This window comes from Notamacropus eugenii, chromosome 1 (assembly GCF_028372415.1).
Source record: "Notamacropus eugenii isolate mMacEug1 chromosome 1, mMacEug1.pri_v2, whole genome shotgun sequence".
Classification (NCBI taxonomy): Eukaryota; Metazoa; Chordata; class Mammalia; order Diprotodontia; family Macropodidae; genus Notamacropus; species Notamacropus eugenii.
This window is the reverse complement of record NC_092872.1, coordinates 447,602,791-447,621,190: the sequence shown is the minus strand read 5'-3', so window position 1 is coordinate 447,621,190 and position 18,400 is coordinate 447,602,791. Positions and strand designations below refer to the sequence as shown.

Sequence of the window (18,400 nt, the reverse complement as noted above, 5' to 3'; positions counted from 1 at the left end):
GGCCTACTCCAGTGGAGAACCAGTGCTTGGATTTTTCCTGTTGAATATTTTTATCAGTGACTTACATAAAGGCAAAGATGGTCTGCTCAACCAATATGGAAATGAAGTGAAGCAAACACACTAGGTGATAAAGAAAGGTTCCAAAAAGACCCTGACAGGCCAAAGTTTTGGACTAAAATTAATATGCTATAATTTAATAGGGACAAATGTAAAGTGTTGTACATGGATACAAAACATCAGTTTCACAAGAACAAGATGAGGGAGGAATGGCTAGACAATAGTTGTTGTGAATAAGATCTAGAGGTTTTAGGGGACTGCCAACTCAATAGATGATATGGTAGCCAAAAAAAAAGCTAATTTTTTTTTTGAGAAAGACATTATTAAAAGGCAGATAAAGAAAGATAATAATAGGAATAATGAATCCTAACATACTCTGTTTTCATCAGAGAGCATTGGTTTTAAGACAGGCATTATTAAGCTGCAAAATGTCCAGAGAAGGGCAACCAGGATAGTGAAGGGCCCTGACTCCATATCACAAGAGGATAACAGATTGAAGGAACTGGACAAATTTAGCCTAAAGAAGAAAAGATTCAGGGGAGACATAATAGTTATATCCAAGTGTCTGACAGCTATTTTTAAGCCTCTGAAGGGCTGAAAGTCATTTGGAAGAGGGCCTAGACATCTTCTGTTGGGCCCCAGAAGAAAGGACTTGGAGCAATGAGTGGTAGTTGCTAAGAAGCAAATTTAGGCTGGATGTTAGGGAGAAGCTCCTCACAATTATTTGTCCCAAAGTGGAACGGTCTGCCTTGAGAAATGATAAGATCCCTCTCCCTAGAGGTCTTCAAGCAGAGGCTGGATGATGACTTGTAGCGTATGTTACAGTAAAGATTTCTTCTGCATATGAATGGGACTAGATGCCTGCTGTAGTTCTTCCTTATTCTCAAATTCTGTAATTCTGTAAAATAGATCATAACTGTGAAAATATACAAGATAGTTCTTACTAAAGGAGCCTTTTGGTTAATGGGCATAATTGGGAGGAAACAATGTTCTGATATGGTGAAAGGATAAACCAAATCTTTTTTCCAATATCTGTACAGCTAGCCATTTATTTTTCAGAGACTTTTTCTTCCAAAATCATGATCATTAACAGAGAAAAAATGCCAAATGTGCCCTCAAATCCTTCAGTTTCTAGAAATTTATTCCAAGTTTCTTCCATGTTAATCAGCAGAAATGGTTAACAATCAGTAGACTGAGAAGTCTTGGCAAATCCTGGTCCCATCTTGAACAATTCTCAATTAAGAGAATATACTTGTCATTTTGTCATATCACACATGTACATGCCTGAATCTATAAAATTCTAAAGGATTCTTCAAATAAATGATGGATCTTCCCCCTACGTGAGTGCAGTTACAAGATACTCTCATCAGCCAACTCCTGACATGAAGATGACGCGGCCTCACAAAATCCAAAATCACTTCCCATGAGAATAGGTGGTATTGTCCTCAAGAACTTCATATTTTACAATATAAGAAAATCAAGATATGCTAGAAAAAACACTGAATTTGGAGCAAAAGATCTGTATTCAAGCAAAAGTTGTAGAATCATTCATGCTAACACTAGTTGGTTAAGCAGGAAGTCACGAACTACAACTCTGGCCATGATATGAAGAATTACCAGCCCTTATCATCTACCTTACAATTCCAGCTGAAGGTCCTCTAGGCCTTATCATCTGCCCTGATATTATATCCTCCAGGGCTTGCTGAAATACTCTAAGAACCCCTGGGTCCTGCCATCTACCTCACTGCTAAACTGTTAGGACTTCTGGGTCTTTCCATGAGTCCTGCAGCTGACCTCTTACATATATTGTTTCCTACAATAAAAGTGTGGACTCCTTAAAAGCAAGGATTGCCTCAAATTTTCTATTTTGATTAATCAATAAGCATTTATTAAGCAGTTACTATGTGTTAAACAAGATTTCTTTTCTCAGAACTTAACACAATGTTTGGAACAGAGTAGGCCTTTAATAAATGCTTTTTAATTCATTCATCTACTAGCTGTACAAGACCAATCAAGTTATCTCAATGAGATAATACAACTTTTATATAACCCTTACTATGACCCAGGCACTTTGTTAATAAGTACTTTACAACTATCATCTCATTTGATTCTCACAACAAATCCTGGGAGGTAGGTGCTATTTTATGGATGAGGAAACTGAAGCAAACACTGGTTAAATCACTTCCCTAGGGTCACTCAGTCAACAAATACCTGAGCCTGGATTTGAACTCAGCTCTTTCTGACTCCAAGCCTAGAGCCGTACCACCTAGATGCCTCATAACAGTTCTTCAACCAATTTTTTTCCTCATCTTTAGCAAATGAATTAGCTAAAGATTTGATTTTGAATTCTGTTACATTCACTATTATCCCATTTGTGCATTATAGTTATTGGTGTAAATAACCCATCTGTGTCACTAGAATGTATGAGCCAAGAAGGCTGAATTTGTGTGTTATAGAAACTTTGCTTCTTACAGCACCAAAGTAAATAGCAGCTGAGCAAACAGATAACCAAAGTGATTGCAAGGCTGGCAGAAAGCCCAAATGCACCCTCCAAGGCCCCACTGTACCTGTAAGAAAAAGGGGAGTCCTGTGGGGGTGCTGCCTGGCTGGCAGAGTCCGGGAGATCATCAGCGGAGATATTCTGCAGGGCTTCATCACGAGGAGAGTCATGTACACTTTCACCATCTCCCATAACTTCTAAACAAAATCCATTCCCCAAAAAGCACAATCCTGTTAGTTTGAGAGGCTCTAAAGAGTCAAAAGTTTTCAAATGAATTGTGTTTTGAATTGTTAATGCATTTCTTTGAAAAACCAATATGGAAATTGCACTTCTCTGTTAAAGATGAAAACTTCAATACTAAAAAGCATTTATTTTTGGACTGGCAACTAACACTAAGGTCAGTTCTACTGAACTAAGGTCTGTGAAAGCAGTCTACCTCCTCTCTAAACTGTGTATCTAACCCAGCACACAGCACAATGTTGGGTGGTAGGTGCTTAATGAATTACTGTTTGAAAGATTATGAACAGGACAGGGTCAAAGGAGAGAACAGAAGGTGGCAGGACAGGATGGAGGGAAATATAGTTAGTCTTTCACAACATGACTATTATGGAAGTGCTTAGTATGACTATACATGTATAGCCTACATCAAACTGCTTGAGGGTGGAAGGGAGAGAATCTGGAACTCAAAAGTTTAAAAGAACAAATGTTAAAAATTGTTTTTACATGCAATTGAGAAATAAGATACAAAGGCAATGAGGCATAGAAACCTATCTTACTCTACAGAAAAAAAAAGGAGGAACAGGATAAGAGAAAGGGGGACATACAACTGACAGAAAGAAGGGCACACTGGGGGAAGGAGTAATCAAAATGTATGCAGTCACAGGGTGTGGGGAGGGGAGAGATGAGGAGAAAATTTGGAACTCAAAATCTTGTGGAAGTAAATGATGAAAACTAAATTAATTTGGGGGGGAAGAAGTCCACCCCTCCCCAAAAAAGAAAGATTACTAACACTAAAGAAGTTTTGAAGTTATATATTAATAACTGACATTTCCTAGCATTTTGAAGTTATAAATGCCTTATATACATTTTATCTCTCATTTGATTATCAAAACCGCCCTGTAAGTACATAGAAGAAATAGTATTATAAAATTACAGGGCTACTAAGTGACAGAGCAGAAGATGGCCTCAACTAAGTCACTGACCTAGAACAAGAGAACTATGACTGGTCTACAAGGGCCCTTATGCCTCATCAAATACAATCTCTTCAATTCAGAGATGAGTAAAGTGAGGTTCCACGGAGATTAAGTGATTTTTTTGCCTCAGATCACAAACATAAATATTGTCAGAACTGAGACCTGAGCCTGGATCTCTAGAATCTATTGCCCTCTTCACTATACCACACCCTCTCTCTTAGTATGTGTCAGAAGGAAGGATTTATAGACATCATAAGGACATATTCCTTTCATTTTTCCTAAGATTCAATTGACACATTTCAATCTAAGTCAGGTAAACTGTTTTAACAGATTGTGTAGGACATGTAGCATAACCCACCCTTGTTGTGACACAAAGTCCATACTGAGCCAAGTGGGCTGGACTAAATGATCTCTAAGGTGTTATAAACTTCTAAATCTATGATCCTTTGAGATCTTAAGTTCATCTCTAAAAAGATTTAAAAAATCAATTGCATAGTTCCACAAGAACCAACACTGAAGCCATTTGGAAGGGAGTATTATCAATTCAATTTTCAATTAAAAGCTCACAGTTAATTCCTATTTTTAAAAATAAAGACATAATTTCTCACTTCCTTCTCTTGAACAGTGGTTCCTTAACTTTACTATGAGTATCTTTTTTAATGTCAAAAAATTTATGGCACTCCATTAAAATAGTTGTGCTATTTATTGAGAAAATGAATTGTGATTAAATAGACTACTATGGATGCAGCATACTTTTAAATCATTTATATTTTATAATTCATAAAAGCATCTACACACATTTTAGATTGTGGTTATATATTCAAAACATTCAGTCTACAATCTGTTTATTATACTTTATAACATTATTTTGTTAGAGCTAAATAAAAATAAATTGACAATGCTGATATGCATATGGATCCCTGCAACACCTTCACAGCTCCTCAAAGGTCTACAGGCTATATAGGCTGGGAACTACTGCTCTAAAATACCCAGACATTAACACTTCCTATACCACCACATCAAGGTAAAAGTCAGTCTAAAATTTTTTATCATGCTTAGATTCACAACCATGAAATCTTAGAGTTGAAAGGGATCTTATAAAACAAAGAATAATAAAATACAGAATACAAAGAAGTCATCTTAGAATACACATTGCGCAAGTTGGAAAGACCTCAGAAATCATTTTCCCCTAAGAAGTGTGGGATAATGAGACACTCTGATAAGTTAAATGACTTGTCCGCAATCAGAGGTGATTAGTAGTAAAGCCATAACTTGAACCTCCACCTCTATGAGGAGTACCAATTTCATAACTTCTAAAGTTCTTTTTATGTGCTTTAATCTTCTATGACTGAGAAAAATCTATGGGAAGAATGAAACCTAGATGTTAATGACTCTAACCCAGAGCTAGTTCTTACCTGCACCTTCATAGCTCCCCACAGCTCCTTCACCAGGACTAGTTCGTTTAATGGCATTCCTATATTTGTCCAAGATATCCTCAGCAACCTGGGCCTGTGCACTGAGTCTGGGGGCAGGATCATCTGAGGAACCAAAGAGAACATGCACAAGAATTGGTTCACTTCCATATGCACTGTCTTTGAAGTTAGTACGATACCAGTAACAAGAAAATCCCAAGGGCGAATTAGGAGGCAAATCTTAAAAAGAGCACATATCTCAATGTTAAGAGGCACCATGCAGCTGCCTACTCATCCCCATTTCTAATAATCAGAGCCTTGCTCAAGCAGAAAATTGGGATGAGCAGCTCCACATCTCATCATCGCCAGCATTCTACACAATGAAAATTCAGTGAAGACTACAGGGTGAGGTGCATTCCTAAGCAGTCACACCCAAACCAACTGGATTAGCAGGTGCATTATTTAACAAGACTTTTCACAAATGCCATTCTATATGTAGACTCCATTAACTCAGAGACATCTCCAGGCTGAGGGGGGAAAAAGGTAAACTGTTCAGACCTCAGAATTAAGTTCTTTTTAAGGAAAAGAAAATATTCCTCCATCCTTTATTTATAAATTACTCTTCCACACCACTTCTGAACAAGGCTGCCTCACATTCCAACAAACTGAGACCATGTGGTTGTTGGGGTACAGCATAATTGTACGTTTAATGCTACTTGAGGCATTCTAAGATCACCTGCAGATGTTCAAGGAATGCTTTAAGTGCACCTGGTATGAATCTTATCATCAAACTGTAGTTCTTCTACTTACTAAGGGAGCAGTCACTTATCCAGCAAAATAAACCATTCTAAAATGGGGTCATAGCCAAAATGAAGGGAGGAGTCACTCATTAATTGATAATTAAGAGAAAGTACTCCAAGTCTCTGGGACGCAATGTATCTTCAAAGGTCACAAATAACAGTATCCTGGGAGATCTGGGAAATGCAGTTATCTTTGAAGATCAATTTACAAGTAGGATCCCATTTTAACATATTCAAAGGGACATCAGAATCATTATAATACATTAAATATTTAAAGGACCTGTAATTTTAGATGTGTGAGTACTTTCTACCAGTGTAGACTGCAACCCTTCTATGCCTTAGTAAATGGCTTCTTAATACAATAGCCAATACAAAAAAATCTCCAGGAAATCAAACTTTAAACAAGCAAAAATATCTCGCCAAATTTTAAACAAGTCTGTCCACACCTAGCTAGGATTGTTCTCCAATGACATTGGTCTTACACTTGAAGGCTTTCCAGCGTGGTAAAACTTGACAGAGCTTGTGCCTGGCTAGCACAGTTTTTGAGAACTCAGGGTGGCTACTTAATAAAACACTGGAGGAATTGAGTGAAGAACAATAAAATTAGAACAAAATATTATAACAAGGTTACAGAGTTGGAAATTTTTAAATTTTAATAAAGTAAACACATTTACTGGTACTATATCTGCAAAACAACTAAACGAAGAAGGGAGGGGAAAGGTAAAGTTTTGTGTATTTCATAGAATGTGAATTGGAAGGGACTCTTCAACTCAAACCTCAAAGGTCATTTAGTTCAGGGCTACTCAAACTTTTTCTTCTGACAACCCCTTCAGCACTTCTTATACCCACAGGGGAATAAACCCACAGTTTAAGAAGTGCTAAATCCTGCATCTTAGCATGAATCCTCTCCAAAACATCGTTGATAAATGGTCCTCAAAATTCCCTATGAAGTCCTTGAGGGATGACAAAATCACTACCCGCTGAAGCATTCCATTTCATTTCTGTATAGTTCTCACGGTTAAGAAGCTGTTCTTCACACAGAAATGTAAGCCCTATTTTTATTTATAGCTTCTTAATTTCTAGAAGCCTACAGCAGAGACAGACAATCTCTTTCAGGTTTTACCATCAAGTTGCAAAGGCCAAGTGACAAATCTTTATTGTCTGTCGGAGAAAAACAAAGCCAGCAAGAAAACTGTAAAGGCTTTGAGGACAGGCCCAGTGGTAAACTATTTTGTTATAAACTAACTAACCTAAAGCAAAGAAGCTCAGGATTGGTCACCAGATGATGAATATTTTTGGCCAGAGTAACTCATAAAGACTGTCTACTAAAGCAAAGAGGGGCCACAATATGCTGGGGTAGAGGAAGCACTCATACTCATAAAATCACAAACCTTTTGAAATACTGCAGTAAATAGATTTGTAATAAAATTGGACATTTTCCAAATGTGTTGATGATTCTTTGATGCTAAAATGTTTTGCTTTTAAACAAAGAATACTTCTTGGCATTTGGTTCACACGCTGATGAAGATTATAGAAATAAAGAACAAGTCAGCCAGGATGAAAAAGAAAAAAGATTTGGAATCAAAAGAAAACTATGTTCCAACTACAACTTTGCCTCTTCCTAGCTGGGTAAGCTATGTACTAGCTGGACAAGAGTCATCAAATCTGGGGTTCATTGAGGCAGCTGGTGGTGGAATGGATAGATTACTGGGCATAGAGCCAGTAAGACCCAAGTTCAAATCAGGCCTAAAACACTTACCAGATATGTGACCCCTGGGCAAGCCACTGTACCTGTTTGCCTCAGTTTTCCTCAACTGTAAAATGGGAAGAATAATAATAGCACCTACCTCCCACGGTTGTTGTAAGGATCAAATGAGACGATAACTGTTTTTTTTTTTTAAAAAGTGCTTAGTAAAATGCCTGACACCTTGGTGCTATATAATGCTTATTTCTTCCCTCCCTCTCCAATTCTAGCATGCTTTTGTGAATCACAAGTTAAGGCTAAAAAGGACCTTAGAAATCACCTAATAAAACCTTCTTTATTTTATACATGTGAATATTAAAACCCGAGGAGAAAATGGCTTGTCCAGAGTCACAGAGCTACTAAGTGGCAAATACAGGACTCAAGTCCAATTCTAACTGCTATTTCCACTACTCTGTGCTTCCTGGTACTACTCTGTAAATTACCTAACTATAAGTTTTGATACCTAATCTCAAAAAGTTACTCACAGCAGCACTTCATTCTCCTTCCAGCGTAGGCACCAAGAGCCAGAGAATATTCTTTATCCTTCCCGCCCAACTTAAATGTGAAATTAATAAAATTAATACAAACTCACAAAGGCCATCAACACAATTTTTTAAAATCATGTAATATTTGTAATTATATATAATTACATAGGTATTTAAACATAGGTACTGTGCACATACTTCATGACAAGGACGATATTAAATAGACTGTTGAATAGGACCAAGACTTGGGAAAATAGGTTTCATAGGATTTCTCACTTAAGAGAATTTACTGCATCCTGATCAACAAAGCAACTACTGCTATGACCTACCTAATAGGATGTCTAAATAGTAAAATGGCAATCATCAAAATAGGATTCTACTTGTACCCAGGGTAGCATTTTTTTCCAATTTAAACTATCCATTTTTAATTTTAAAAAACCATTATTCTAACTCAGTACAATAAAAAAAAAATCCAGAATGGAATGAGAACAGATGTAAACTTACCCTAATTCTCTATAGCCGCTGGAATAAGTTAAAAACTTTTAAACTCCAGGTTAGTTAATTATGTAGGCACAGCCTGCCTAATAACATCACTAAAGAGTTCTTAGAAAATACAATGGGGAAAATCACTGAAGTGGGTGCGTGGGAGTGGGGATTAAGAGTAAAGATAAGTTCCATAGGAACAATCAACTTCACAACTGGTTGGCTACATGAAATGACAAGGAGGTATCTCAAGAGTATGGTGGGATTTGCATCCAGTGCATTAATTACATCACTGCTATATAACATTGACCAGGGCAACTTTATGTGGGATACACCTAAATATGGACTCACTCATGATTGGTCTAATCACTCATCAAGTATTGCTGAAGAAAGGAAAATACTAAATCCTCAAGATAAAAATACTAAACTTGTATACAGTGCAAATTAGCACATAACATAAGCACATTTTACTAGTCTGTTATCTGCTAATTAGGCTGAAATTCCATTATGAAAATTCCAGTCTGACATAGCAAAATTACACCAAGCATGAATAACTTAAAGGGCAAGATACTGATAAAACAAATTTAGGGACTTAAAATCTAGGATAATCAGTCAAATACATGGGCTAAAGACGTGGTGTGGACCTTATTCTTGAGATCTGCTAAGGAGTTTTCCCAAGAGGGAATGTGTCTTTTTTGAGAGATAACAATTTGCGTAAATGCGCCTAGAGGTTCAGCTTTATAAATTTCACAATAAATTGAAATTGATGACGATGACGATGATGATGGTGGTGGTGGTCTGCAGCAAGAGCATACTAATAATCCACTACAATCTTCTATTAGAAGCTACGGAGCTATGAAGGAAATATTCCCCATCATTTCACACACATACAAACACACACACACACAAACATACTTTTCTACAGAGGTAACGTTTATGGCACCCAAGAAAAAGTGTTATGGAATATGTGCTCTGGGAATGAAGGAGCCAGGAAGTCCATGGATCTACAAACCTGTAAGTGTTGAGAATCTGTCAGGCCCCAGATCATCTTTGTCTTTTTCTTGTTTTTCTTTCTTTCTAAATGGTATAGGAGCTGGAAATTAAATAAAGTCAGTAGTGTGACATATAACATACTGCACTGTACTCGGAAGACAGTAGTCAGTCATTTTGGAGATACTGGTGTGCCAACAGTTCTAAATGAAAGGAGGCCTTAAAAGCTGAAAACCTAAGAAATTCTCTGTGTAAATCCTTTCCACAGACAAATGTTCTTGAAAACAACTGAACTTGAGTTCTCAGAGTCTATTTGAAGATTCTCTTTTATAAGAAAGGATCAGTTAAGAGGTAATCAGGGATTAAGTTGAATCCACTGCATTCTGAAACCTGCCAAAAAAAACAAAAAAACAAAAAAACAAAAAACACCACATTCAAAGCTCGGAACACCATTCTCTCCTCAGCAAGAGGCCCTAATTATGAATGAAAGGGGTCATCCATAGCTCCGGAGTCCCAGGTTACCAAGGGGAGGTATGTGAAGGTGGCACCTGTTTCTACTCCTGATGCTTCTCTTTTTCAGGTATAAAATACATGTGCAAACTTAAATATTAACATCTCTACAATGCCAAGCTGTTCACAGGAAAAGCACATGTCTCAAACAAGCAAATTTCAGTACCAGCACACTAAGATGAAAGGGATAAAACTCAACTTAAAGATGAAAACTTTAAATTTACTCCAGATGTCCAAATTAATGTTGCAAATTCTAAAAATCAATACCATAATGGGATAAAATTCTTTTTTATTCAGTTTTGGAAAGTGATATATCTGTCCAAAGTATCTTCAAGTAAACTTCAGCAGGATTTCGTATTTACACGTCCCAAGCCTACATATTCTCCTGGGTTTATGAGAAATCAACACACCATGGGTCACAGAGCAGTAACCCTAAAATCCTAAAGCTTTGTCTTAACATCCATCTAAGATGAGCCACTTAAAACACATTAGAAGTCATGTCATAATCAAATTCCCACAAGACCTAGAATACTGACTTACTAAAATCAATGGACTCTATTTCTCTGATCCTAAACCATAGCATTCTAATAATTTTGTGAAATTACCTTTAGGCATAGCTGAAACAAAACGTTTTCTCCACCAAGGTTTGTTTCTGTCTGACTTCTCATCATCACTATCTTTTCGTTCTTCAGTCTGCAGAAAGATTTTAGCATTTTATTCGCAGCTGAGATAGGTATAAAAAGTTTTCAAAACATCTATAAACTATTTTAAAAAGTCCCTGGGATAATGGTTTACTAGAAAAATCATTGCAGACTCTACCTCACGTATAAAATTGCACTGACTGCAAAGGCACGAAATTTTATACATATTTGGGGATTCCATGGGGAAAGGAAAAGGAAGTGAATATGATAGGGAAAGCACCGGAGCAGGAGTAAGGAGGTGTGAGTTCTGGGCCCCTTTCTGTCATTATCTCAAAGCATAATCTTGGGAGAGCTACTCTGCTTCCATTTAAACCTCAGATTCCTTACCTGAAAAGTTAGCTAAAATTAATTCTTCTGCATACCTCATAGAAATACTGTGAGAATTAAATGATTTTAAGACATGGGAAAATGTTTTGAGAAAAGCTCAAAATCCTTTTTGTAAAAAAAAGTTTAAAATACAAATATGAAGCACTATCATTAATAAGAGCTGAATTGTGTGTCCATAGTCTGAGGATCAGATTTTGCAAAGAATCAAAGCCAAACAAGTAAAATGATGGTTCTGTCCATAGAACCTCACAGGGGATGTGAACTGAAGCGTGGAGGAGCTATAGCCTGCAGCAGCGGCAGGAGAACTCCTACTAACAATTCATACTAACTCATGACTCGTTTGAAAAAGCTGTATACTTGTTTGTGGACATCTTATATCCCCTACTAGATTTTTAAGCTTCTTGAGGAGCAAGATAGTGTCTTAATTCATCTCTATATGTTAGCATTTAGTATATTAATTCATAAATACTTATTGAATTAAATTGTGGAATTACTACTACTTCAATAAAAACCAAACTGCCTAGGGATCTTTGGTCTTAAGGTATTTAGCATAATAAGGAAAAGTTTCACTAGAACAATGATTCTCAAAGTGTGATCCACCAACCCTGGATGTCTATCTCCACAATCAAAATTACTTTCATAATGATGTTAAGATATTATTGGCCCACACCTATCAGATTGGCTAACATGACAAAATAGGAAGATGACAAATGTTGGGGAAGATGTGGGAGAGTTGGAACACTAATTCATTGTTGGTGAAGCTGTGAACTGATCCAGCCATTCTGGAGAGCAATTTGGAACTATGTCAAAAAGGCTACAAAAATGTGCATATCCTTTGACCCAGCAATATCAGTGTTAGGACAGTATCTCAACAAGATGGGAAAGGGTCCCACATGTACAAAAATATTTATAGCAGCTCTCTTTGTGGTGGCCAAGAACTGGAAAGCAAGGGGATGCCCATCAACTGGGGAATAGCTGAACAAGTTGTGGTATAGGAATATAATGGAATTCTATTGTGCTATAAGAAATGATGAACAGGAAGACTCCAGAGAGGCCTCCAGGACTTATATGAACTGATGCTGAGTGAAAGGAGCAGAACCAGAAGAACTATGTACACAGAAATAACCATAGTGTGTGAGGAATTTTTCTGGTAAACTTAGCCCTTCGCAGCAATGCAAGGACCTAAAAAATTCCCAATGGACTCTTAAGGCAAAACGCCTTCTACATCCACAGAAAGAATTATGGAATTACATTGCAGAATGAAACAGACTATTTTCTCTTGTTTATGTCTTGTTTTTTCATGGTTTCTCCCATTCATTTTAATTCTCCTATGCAAACATGACCAAAGTGAAAATGTATTTAATAAGAATGTACATGCAGAGCCTATATAAGATTGCATGCCATTTCAGGGAGGGAGGGGGGAGGAAGGGGGAAAAAATCTAAGATATATGGAAGTCATGGGAGAAAACTGAAAACAATTTAAAAAATAAAAGATGTTATTGGCCTATTATTATTGGCCTTTTCCAACTACAAACCTATGTCAAGCTTGATTTTCTTTATATATTTAAAACCAAAACAAAATATCACAATAAAGTGAACGAGGAAGCAGATATAAAAATCTGGTTGCCTTCTATTAAGTCAGATATTACAGGGATTTGCAAAAATATGTAAAATAATGCCATTCTTCTACTTTTTGTTTCATAAAATTCACAAAAAGTTATTTGTTAACATGTTTATTATTTTATTTAGTTTATTATTTAAAGGAATAAGCATTTTAAAATTTTATCGGTTTTAATTTCAAATACAGTAACTATCAATAGATATAACCCACATAAGCAATGGGTTATAGCCTCTACTACCCCAGCTCTTTTGGGTCCTTAATAATTTTTAAGCCTAAAGTGGTCATTAGACCAAAAAGCTTGAGAATCACTGTCCTAGGTCATCAAGTTACACTTAATCACAGGTATATCCTAGCTTGGTCAACAAACTCCATGTTAGTTTGAGAAGTCAACAGTATTTGCTGAGGTCATTCAAACCAACAGTTAACAAAATACTACTCTACTATATCTAGGACTCCTCACCTCTCCTCTCAAGGAATCTTTACTAGGAGATGAGGATGATGATGGAGGTGCAACCACTAAAGGAGATCCAATGGCAGCTGAAGGTAGCAGTTCTCTATCTTCATTCCCAGGACGCCGATTCCAACTGGGATCACTCATGGGTCTCCGAGCTGAAGATACAATATCAGAACTCCTGCTTCGGACTAATCGCTCAGGATAAGAATGTCTCTGTTTGAATGCTTCTGCATCCGTTGGAATCAACACATGAGAGCCAAATCCTGGTAGCCTGGCTTCATTCCCTCCCATTGCTCCTTCCAGGATTGGAGGATCTGGTGGTGGGTGTGATGGTCTAGCATAGTGAACTTTTGGTCTTACTACAGCAGAAGCCCCTTGGATAAAGAAAAATTTCCCAACTGAGATACAAGTAATATAACAAAGGTTTTCAATTACATGATGACTATTTTCTTTGGTTACAAATAATCTGCTAAAAGCCAAGGAACTCAGCAAAATTATAATAATCAAATTTGGCACCAAAGAAGACACACAACAAGGTGGCTCTTTCAACCTCTCTGCAGAAGTGAGGGACTAAAGATGTGGAAAACTATATATAATTTTATGATTTTTTTCAATATTAGTTGGGATTTACTAAAATTTTTTTTTCCTCCTCTTTTCCTTCCCTTTGTTATAGGAGATGACTCTCTAAGGTCCAGGAGGATGATGAGATAGGGATGCACTGGGAAATGTAAATGAAATGAAAACAAAAAAAAGCAACAAAAAAAAAAACTTAAGTCAAGGATCTATATTTATTTTCTTCTTTATAATTATTTCAATACTTGAATGCTTCACAGTAATGAGTAAAGTACCCTGAATTCTTCCATCGAAGCACAAGCTCTCACAGGATTTACTTAGGAAAATCTTCAAGTGCAGGTCTAATACTGTTCTATGTATCTATTACCTGAGGACCAAACTAGCTAAGTTCTGAATGGCTCAGCACCAGAAAATTAGAAACCAAGTATTTAATTTCTTTATCAGCTGCTGCTAGACACCAATGAACAATGAGCTCTAAAGAGCTGAAGAAATAATTTCAATAACTTACCTTCATGTGAAGCCAATGGGTCAAACATTGCAAGTAAAGACTCTGATTGAGAGGGAGGAGAAGTCAACTGGTGGGCTCCTGAAACACAATATGAAACTAAGTCAAAAGTAAACATGGTTTAGCACTTTGAGTTTCCCAACTTGTTCAGTGTTTATTTACTTTCAAAGATCCAATAAAAATTCATAAACAACCCATACCAGAGACATACTCTCACAAGCACAGTCTTACAGGAACATTCAAATACATCTGCACTTTGATAATTTACTTTGCAGACAAATTCTACTGAGCTATGAAGGTTCAAATAAGATAGTATCTGAGGGCCAGCTCTGAGTTAAAACTAGAGGAGTTCATCTCATGGATTCCTAAGTAATAAATTATTTTACCCACTCCAATTGAAGAAAACAATAAAAAAAGACAAATATACCCACTCCTATGTATTCCTTCCCCTCTGCCTATTTCCACAATAACAACAGGAGAATAGTGGAAAGGTCCTAAGAACCACACATAGTAACATAGTTTTAAGGCCACCTATTAACATGTTAGGGTTATCAATGGTCTTCAGAAACTAGAGGAAGATAGGCCAGGTAGCATGGGTCAAGTTATATAGCTAATCTGACATCATTTTAGGCAAAGGAAAAAATAGTAAAAGCTGAACATGTCCTACCATAAAACAAAATGTGATGGCTAGAAATATAACACACACCACATAAGAAAAGTTAATGACTTGGCCACAGATAAGCATGAATAATGTAAAAAGGAAATTTTGGAAGTAAATAGGGGAAATTTCCAAAAATATCAAATAAATCAGTTGCTACAATTCCAATATTTTACTCTAAAGCTGGTATCATGTAAGTATTTTCATAAATTACTGATGTTTTCTTTTAAAATGTAAAAGGGTAAGTAAAATACTTTTCCATTTTCAATGCTGAGAATTAGCATAAATGATATTATTGAGATATAGAGCTGAAAAGGAAATGGACAGGTCCTTTTACAAGAATGAGAGACAACAAACAGATGTACAGCCTACAGTACTACTACAATAGTACCTACAAAACCCTAAAACTGGAGTGTCTATCATGGGGCCTGAGCCTTTTCAGACAAACCCTTTAAACATAATTAGAAAGGATACATATACTAGTAAAACAATAGTCCTAAACACCTCAAGTTTCTAGCTATGTAGCTAATCTCTGGGTAATGTTTCAATCTACCTGGTTCTATGAATTTATATTCTTTATGAAACTGCAAAAAAACACTATCTACAATGTAAATTTAAGAGTCAGAATTGAAAATGCATAGCTCTTGAAAATAATCTAGCTACCAAGCATGATGTTGCCTCCCTGTGATCCTGGCTGCTACAGAGGCTGGAGCTGGTGTATCACTTGGGTTCTGTAGTTCAGAGCTCCAGTGGGCTAAGCCACTTGGGTGTCCATACTACATTCAACAGTAATATGAGGACTCTGGTAGATTTGGATTTGGGGGTGAGGGGGAGTGAAGAGTAAAATGGCCCAGGTTGGAAAACAGAAGAGGTCAAAGCTCCCATGCAGAGCAGCAAAGGGCCTGGACCTATGAAAGACCACTCTAAGTGGCTACTCTGCCTCTAGCCTAAGTGAAAGAAAAAACAGAGTCTTAAAAAAGAAAAAAGAAAATAGTTTGGCTACAAGGCATGTGCTCCAATAAAAAAAAAAGGAAGAGAAATGTGAACAAAAATATTTTTAACAGCTCTTTCAGTGATAACAAAAAACTGGAAACTAAGAGAGTGCCCATCAATAGTGGAATGGCTGAATAAGTCATGGGATACAAATGTCATGGACTATTGTGCCATAAGAGGAAAGAGACTATTTCAAAGAAACCTGACAAGACTTATAAAATAAACAGATACAGAGTGAAATGAGTAGCACTAGAACAATTTACACAATAACAAGAAAACTGTAAAGACAAACTTCGCAAGACTAAAAACTAAAGTTCAACACAATAACTGTGATTCCAGAGGACAAAGCGTATAAATCACAATGTGAGAGAGGATGTACTTATATGCATACATATATACATACAGACAGATACATATATTATACAGAGAGGTATATATAAGTATATATGTTTACATATATACACACACATTTATAATATGACTAATGCAAGAATCTGTTTTGCTTGACTAAACATTTAATTTAATTAACCTTAAATTTGTTAAAAAAGGGTTTTGTTTTTTTTTTAAAGGGGAAGTAGGAAGAAAAAAATAATCTTTATTAGTTGAAAAAATTTTTAAATGGCATTCTCACTGACATGATCAAAAATTTATCATTGGTTAGCACAAAGCTTTTTGTATGGGAAAACTAACTAAAATGTAATGAGGGCAAATTCTTTGTTATAAAATGTACATATCGTACATTTAGACACCACATGTCACCACTGTTACGAATATAAAATTCTTGAGGTCTACAGTAAATGGTTTTCAAATCAATTAGGCTCCTACTGAAAAAAAAGTAGACAACTCTGAATTAAAAAAGAGAAGAGAAAATGCCTCCAGAAAACTGCAGATCCTCTATGGAGTATTTGTGGGAAAATACAAATAAAAGTCAAACAGAATTAAAAAGCAGAGAGAAGCTGATGTGTTGAGAGATAAAAAGCCACACCAATGAAATTATGTCTCTTTCATCGGTTCAAGTATCTCTAGGTAACAAAGTCATGAAATGATGGTGAAAATAAAATTACATGACATATTTGAGGTACCTGGGAAAAGAGGTAAATGTATCTGCACACCTCACGTATATATATTTGCCTTTCTTACCATGGACTACTTCATCCATATCTGGACTGGTGACTGAGTCTTTGCCACCAAAGTCAGAACTACATTCTGATCTAAGGTCCTCAATCTTATTAGGAATATCCTCAGAGGTTGCACTGATGCCTTACAGGAGAAAAATACACATAAAAAACACAAGAAAATGATTAGAAAAGCCTTTAAATATTAACAAATTTATCATGTGCTGGCTAGATAAACTGATTAGTATTATAACTTTTATATTTAGGCTTAAGCATAGTAAAACTGATTTATATAACATAAAGAGAATTAACCTGTAAAGGCAGTACATAATAGCAAGCTACTGGATATTCAAAACAATATCATAATAATGAAAATAATAATAATAATAATAAAATCATAGCTGACATTTGTAGCTTTCTTAACCATTACAAAGCATTTTACGTTGATTATCATCTAAACTGTGCCTTACATGTACCTGAATTATTTCATGTGATCACAATTCACAATACAAAGTAATTTCCTCACAGTAACCCCATTAAGTAAGTAGTACAATTACCACCATCTCTATTTTACTGATGAAAACAATGAGACAGAGAAAGCTTAAACAGACTGTCTGATGTTTAATCAGTCAGCAAGTAGCACAGCCTGAATCTGAACTTCAGTCTTCTGGACTCCCGGACAAATGATCCTTTCACTCTCTTAAACTGTCACTCGCTGATCATCATAGTACAAGGAAAACACAAACATCAGGTTCAAAATTAAATGGAAAACTCATTAATTTAAAAAGTGAAACCAGGCCACAGTCTGTAAAATCCCTTAAAATCAGTTTTAGTTTAAAAAAGAGAGATTTTTTCTGATGCAATCCTTAAGGTTAAATATCATGTTGACATCAACAGAAAACTTTTTGAAATAAAACAAAAACCTTAAAATACTTCTTACGTAAGACAAGATTGAAATACCTGAGACAACACTGAGGCCTGGAGTGCTGGGGCGGGAGCTGACTTCCCGGACATCTGTATCATCAGAGGTGCTACCCAGTCCAGAACAGCTCTCTAGCTCTTGTAATCTCTCTTCCTGTTTGAGGTCTGGGGCCTCTGGATGGAAAACAGTAATGTGCTCACATCAGTGCTTCATTCAGTTCCTTATGGCTTCAATTTCTATTAACCCCTACACAGAAAAGCCCACCTGAGGATTTACAAAACCAGTGTAAATAGATTTCTGTATCTGGGCCAGTTACTTCAGTGGCTTAGACCGCTGTGTTAATGAAGCCAAGCTTAA

General features: G+C 36.3%; 1 protein-coding gene across 9 annotated transcripts in view; it reads right to left on the bottom strand.

Annotated features, from left to right (window-relative positions):
• Positions 1 to 18,400, bottom strand: part of GAPVD1 (GTPase activating protein and VPS9 domains 1) — an 86,276-nt gene that overhangs the window by 13,506 nt on the left and 54,370 nt on the right. For 6 of the 9 annotated variants that reach the window (XM_072631926.1, XM_072631918.1, XM_072631919.1 and 3 more), the window contains 8 exons: positions 18,082 to 18,216; positions 17,147 to 17,266; positions 14,359 to 14,436; positions 13,284 to 13,651; positions 10,780 to 10,867; positions 9,687 to 9,767; positions 5,166 to 5,288; positions 2,625 to 2,754 (listed from right to left, as the gene is read on the bottom strand). In XM_072631926.1, the coding sequence (XP_072488027.1) occupies positions 2,625 to 2,754; positions 5,166 to 5,288; positions 9,687 to 9,767; positions 10,780 to 10,867; positions 13,284 to 13,651; positions 14,359 to 14,436; positions 17,147 to 17,266; positions 18,082 to 18,216 (1,123 nt within the window). The remainder of the gene's footprint in view (positions 1 to 2,624; positions 2,755 to 5,165; positions 5,289 to 9,686; positions 9,768 to 10,779; positions 10,868 to 13,283; positions 13,652 to 14,358; positions 14,437 to 17,146; positions 17,267 to 18,081; positions 18,217 to 18,400) is intronic. The other 3 variants (XM_072631921.1, XM_072631923.1, XM_072631925.1) reach the window with 1 other exon arrangement.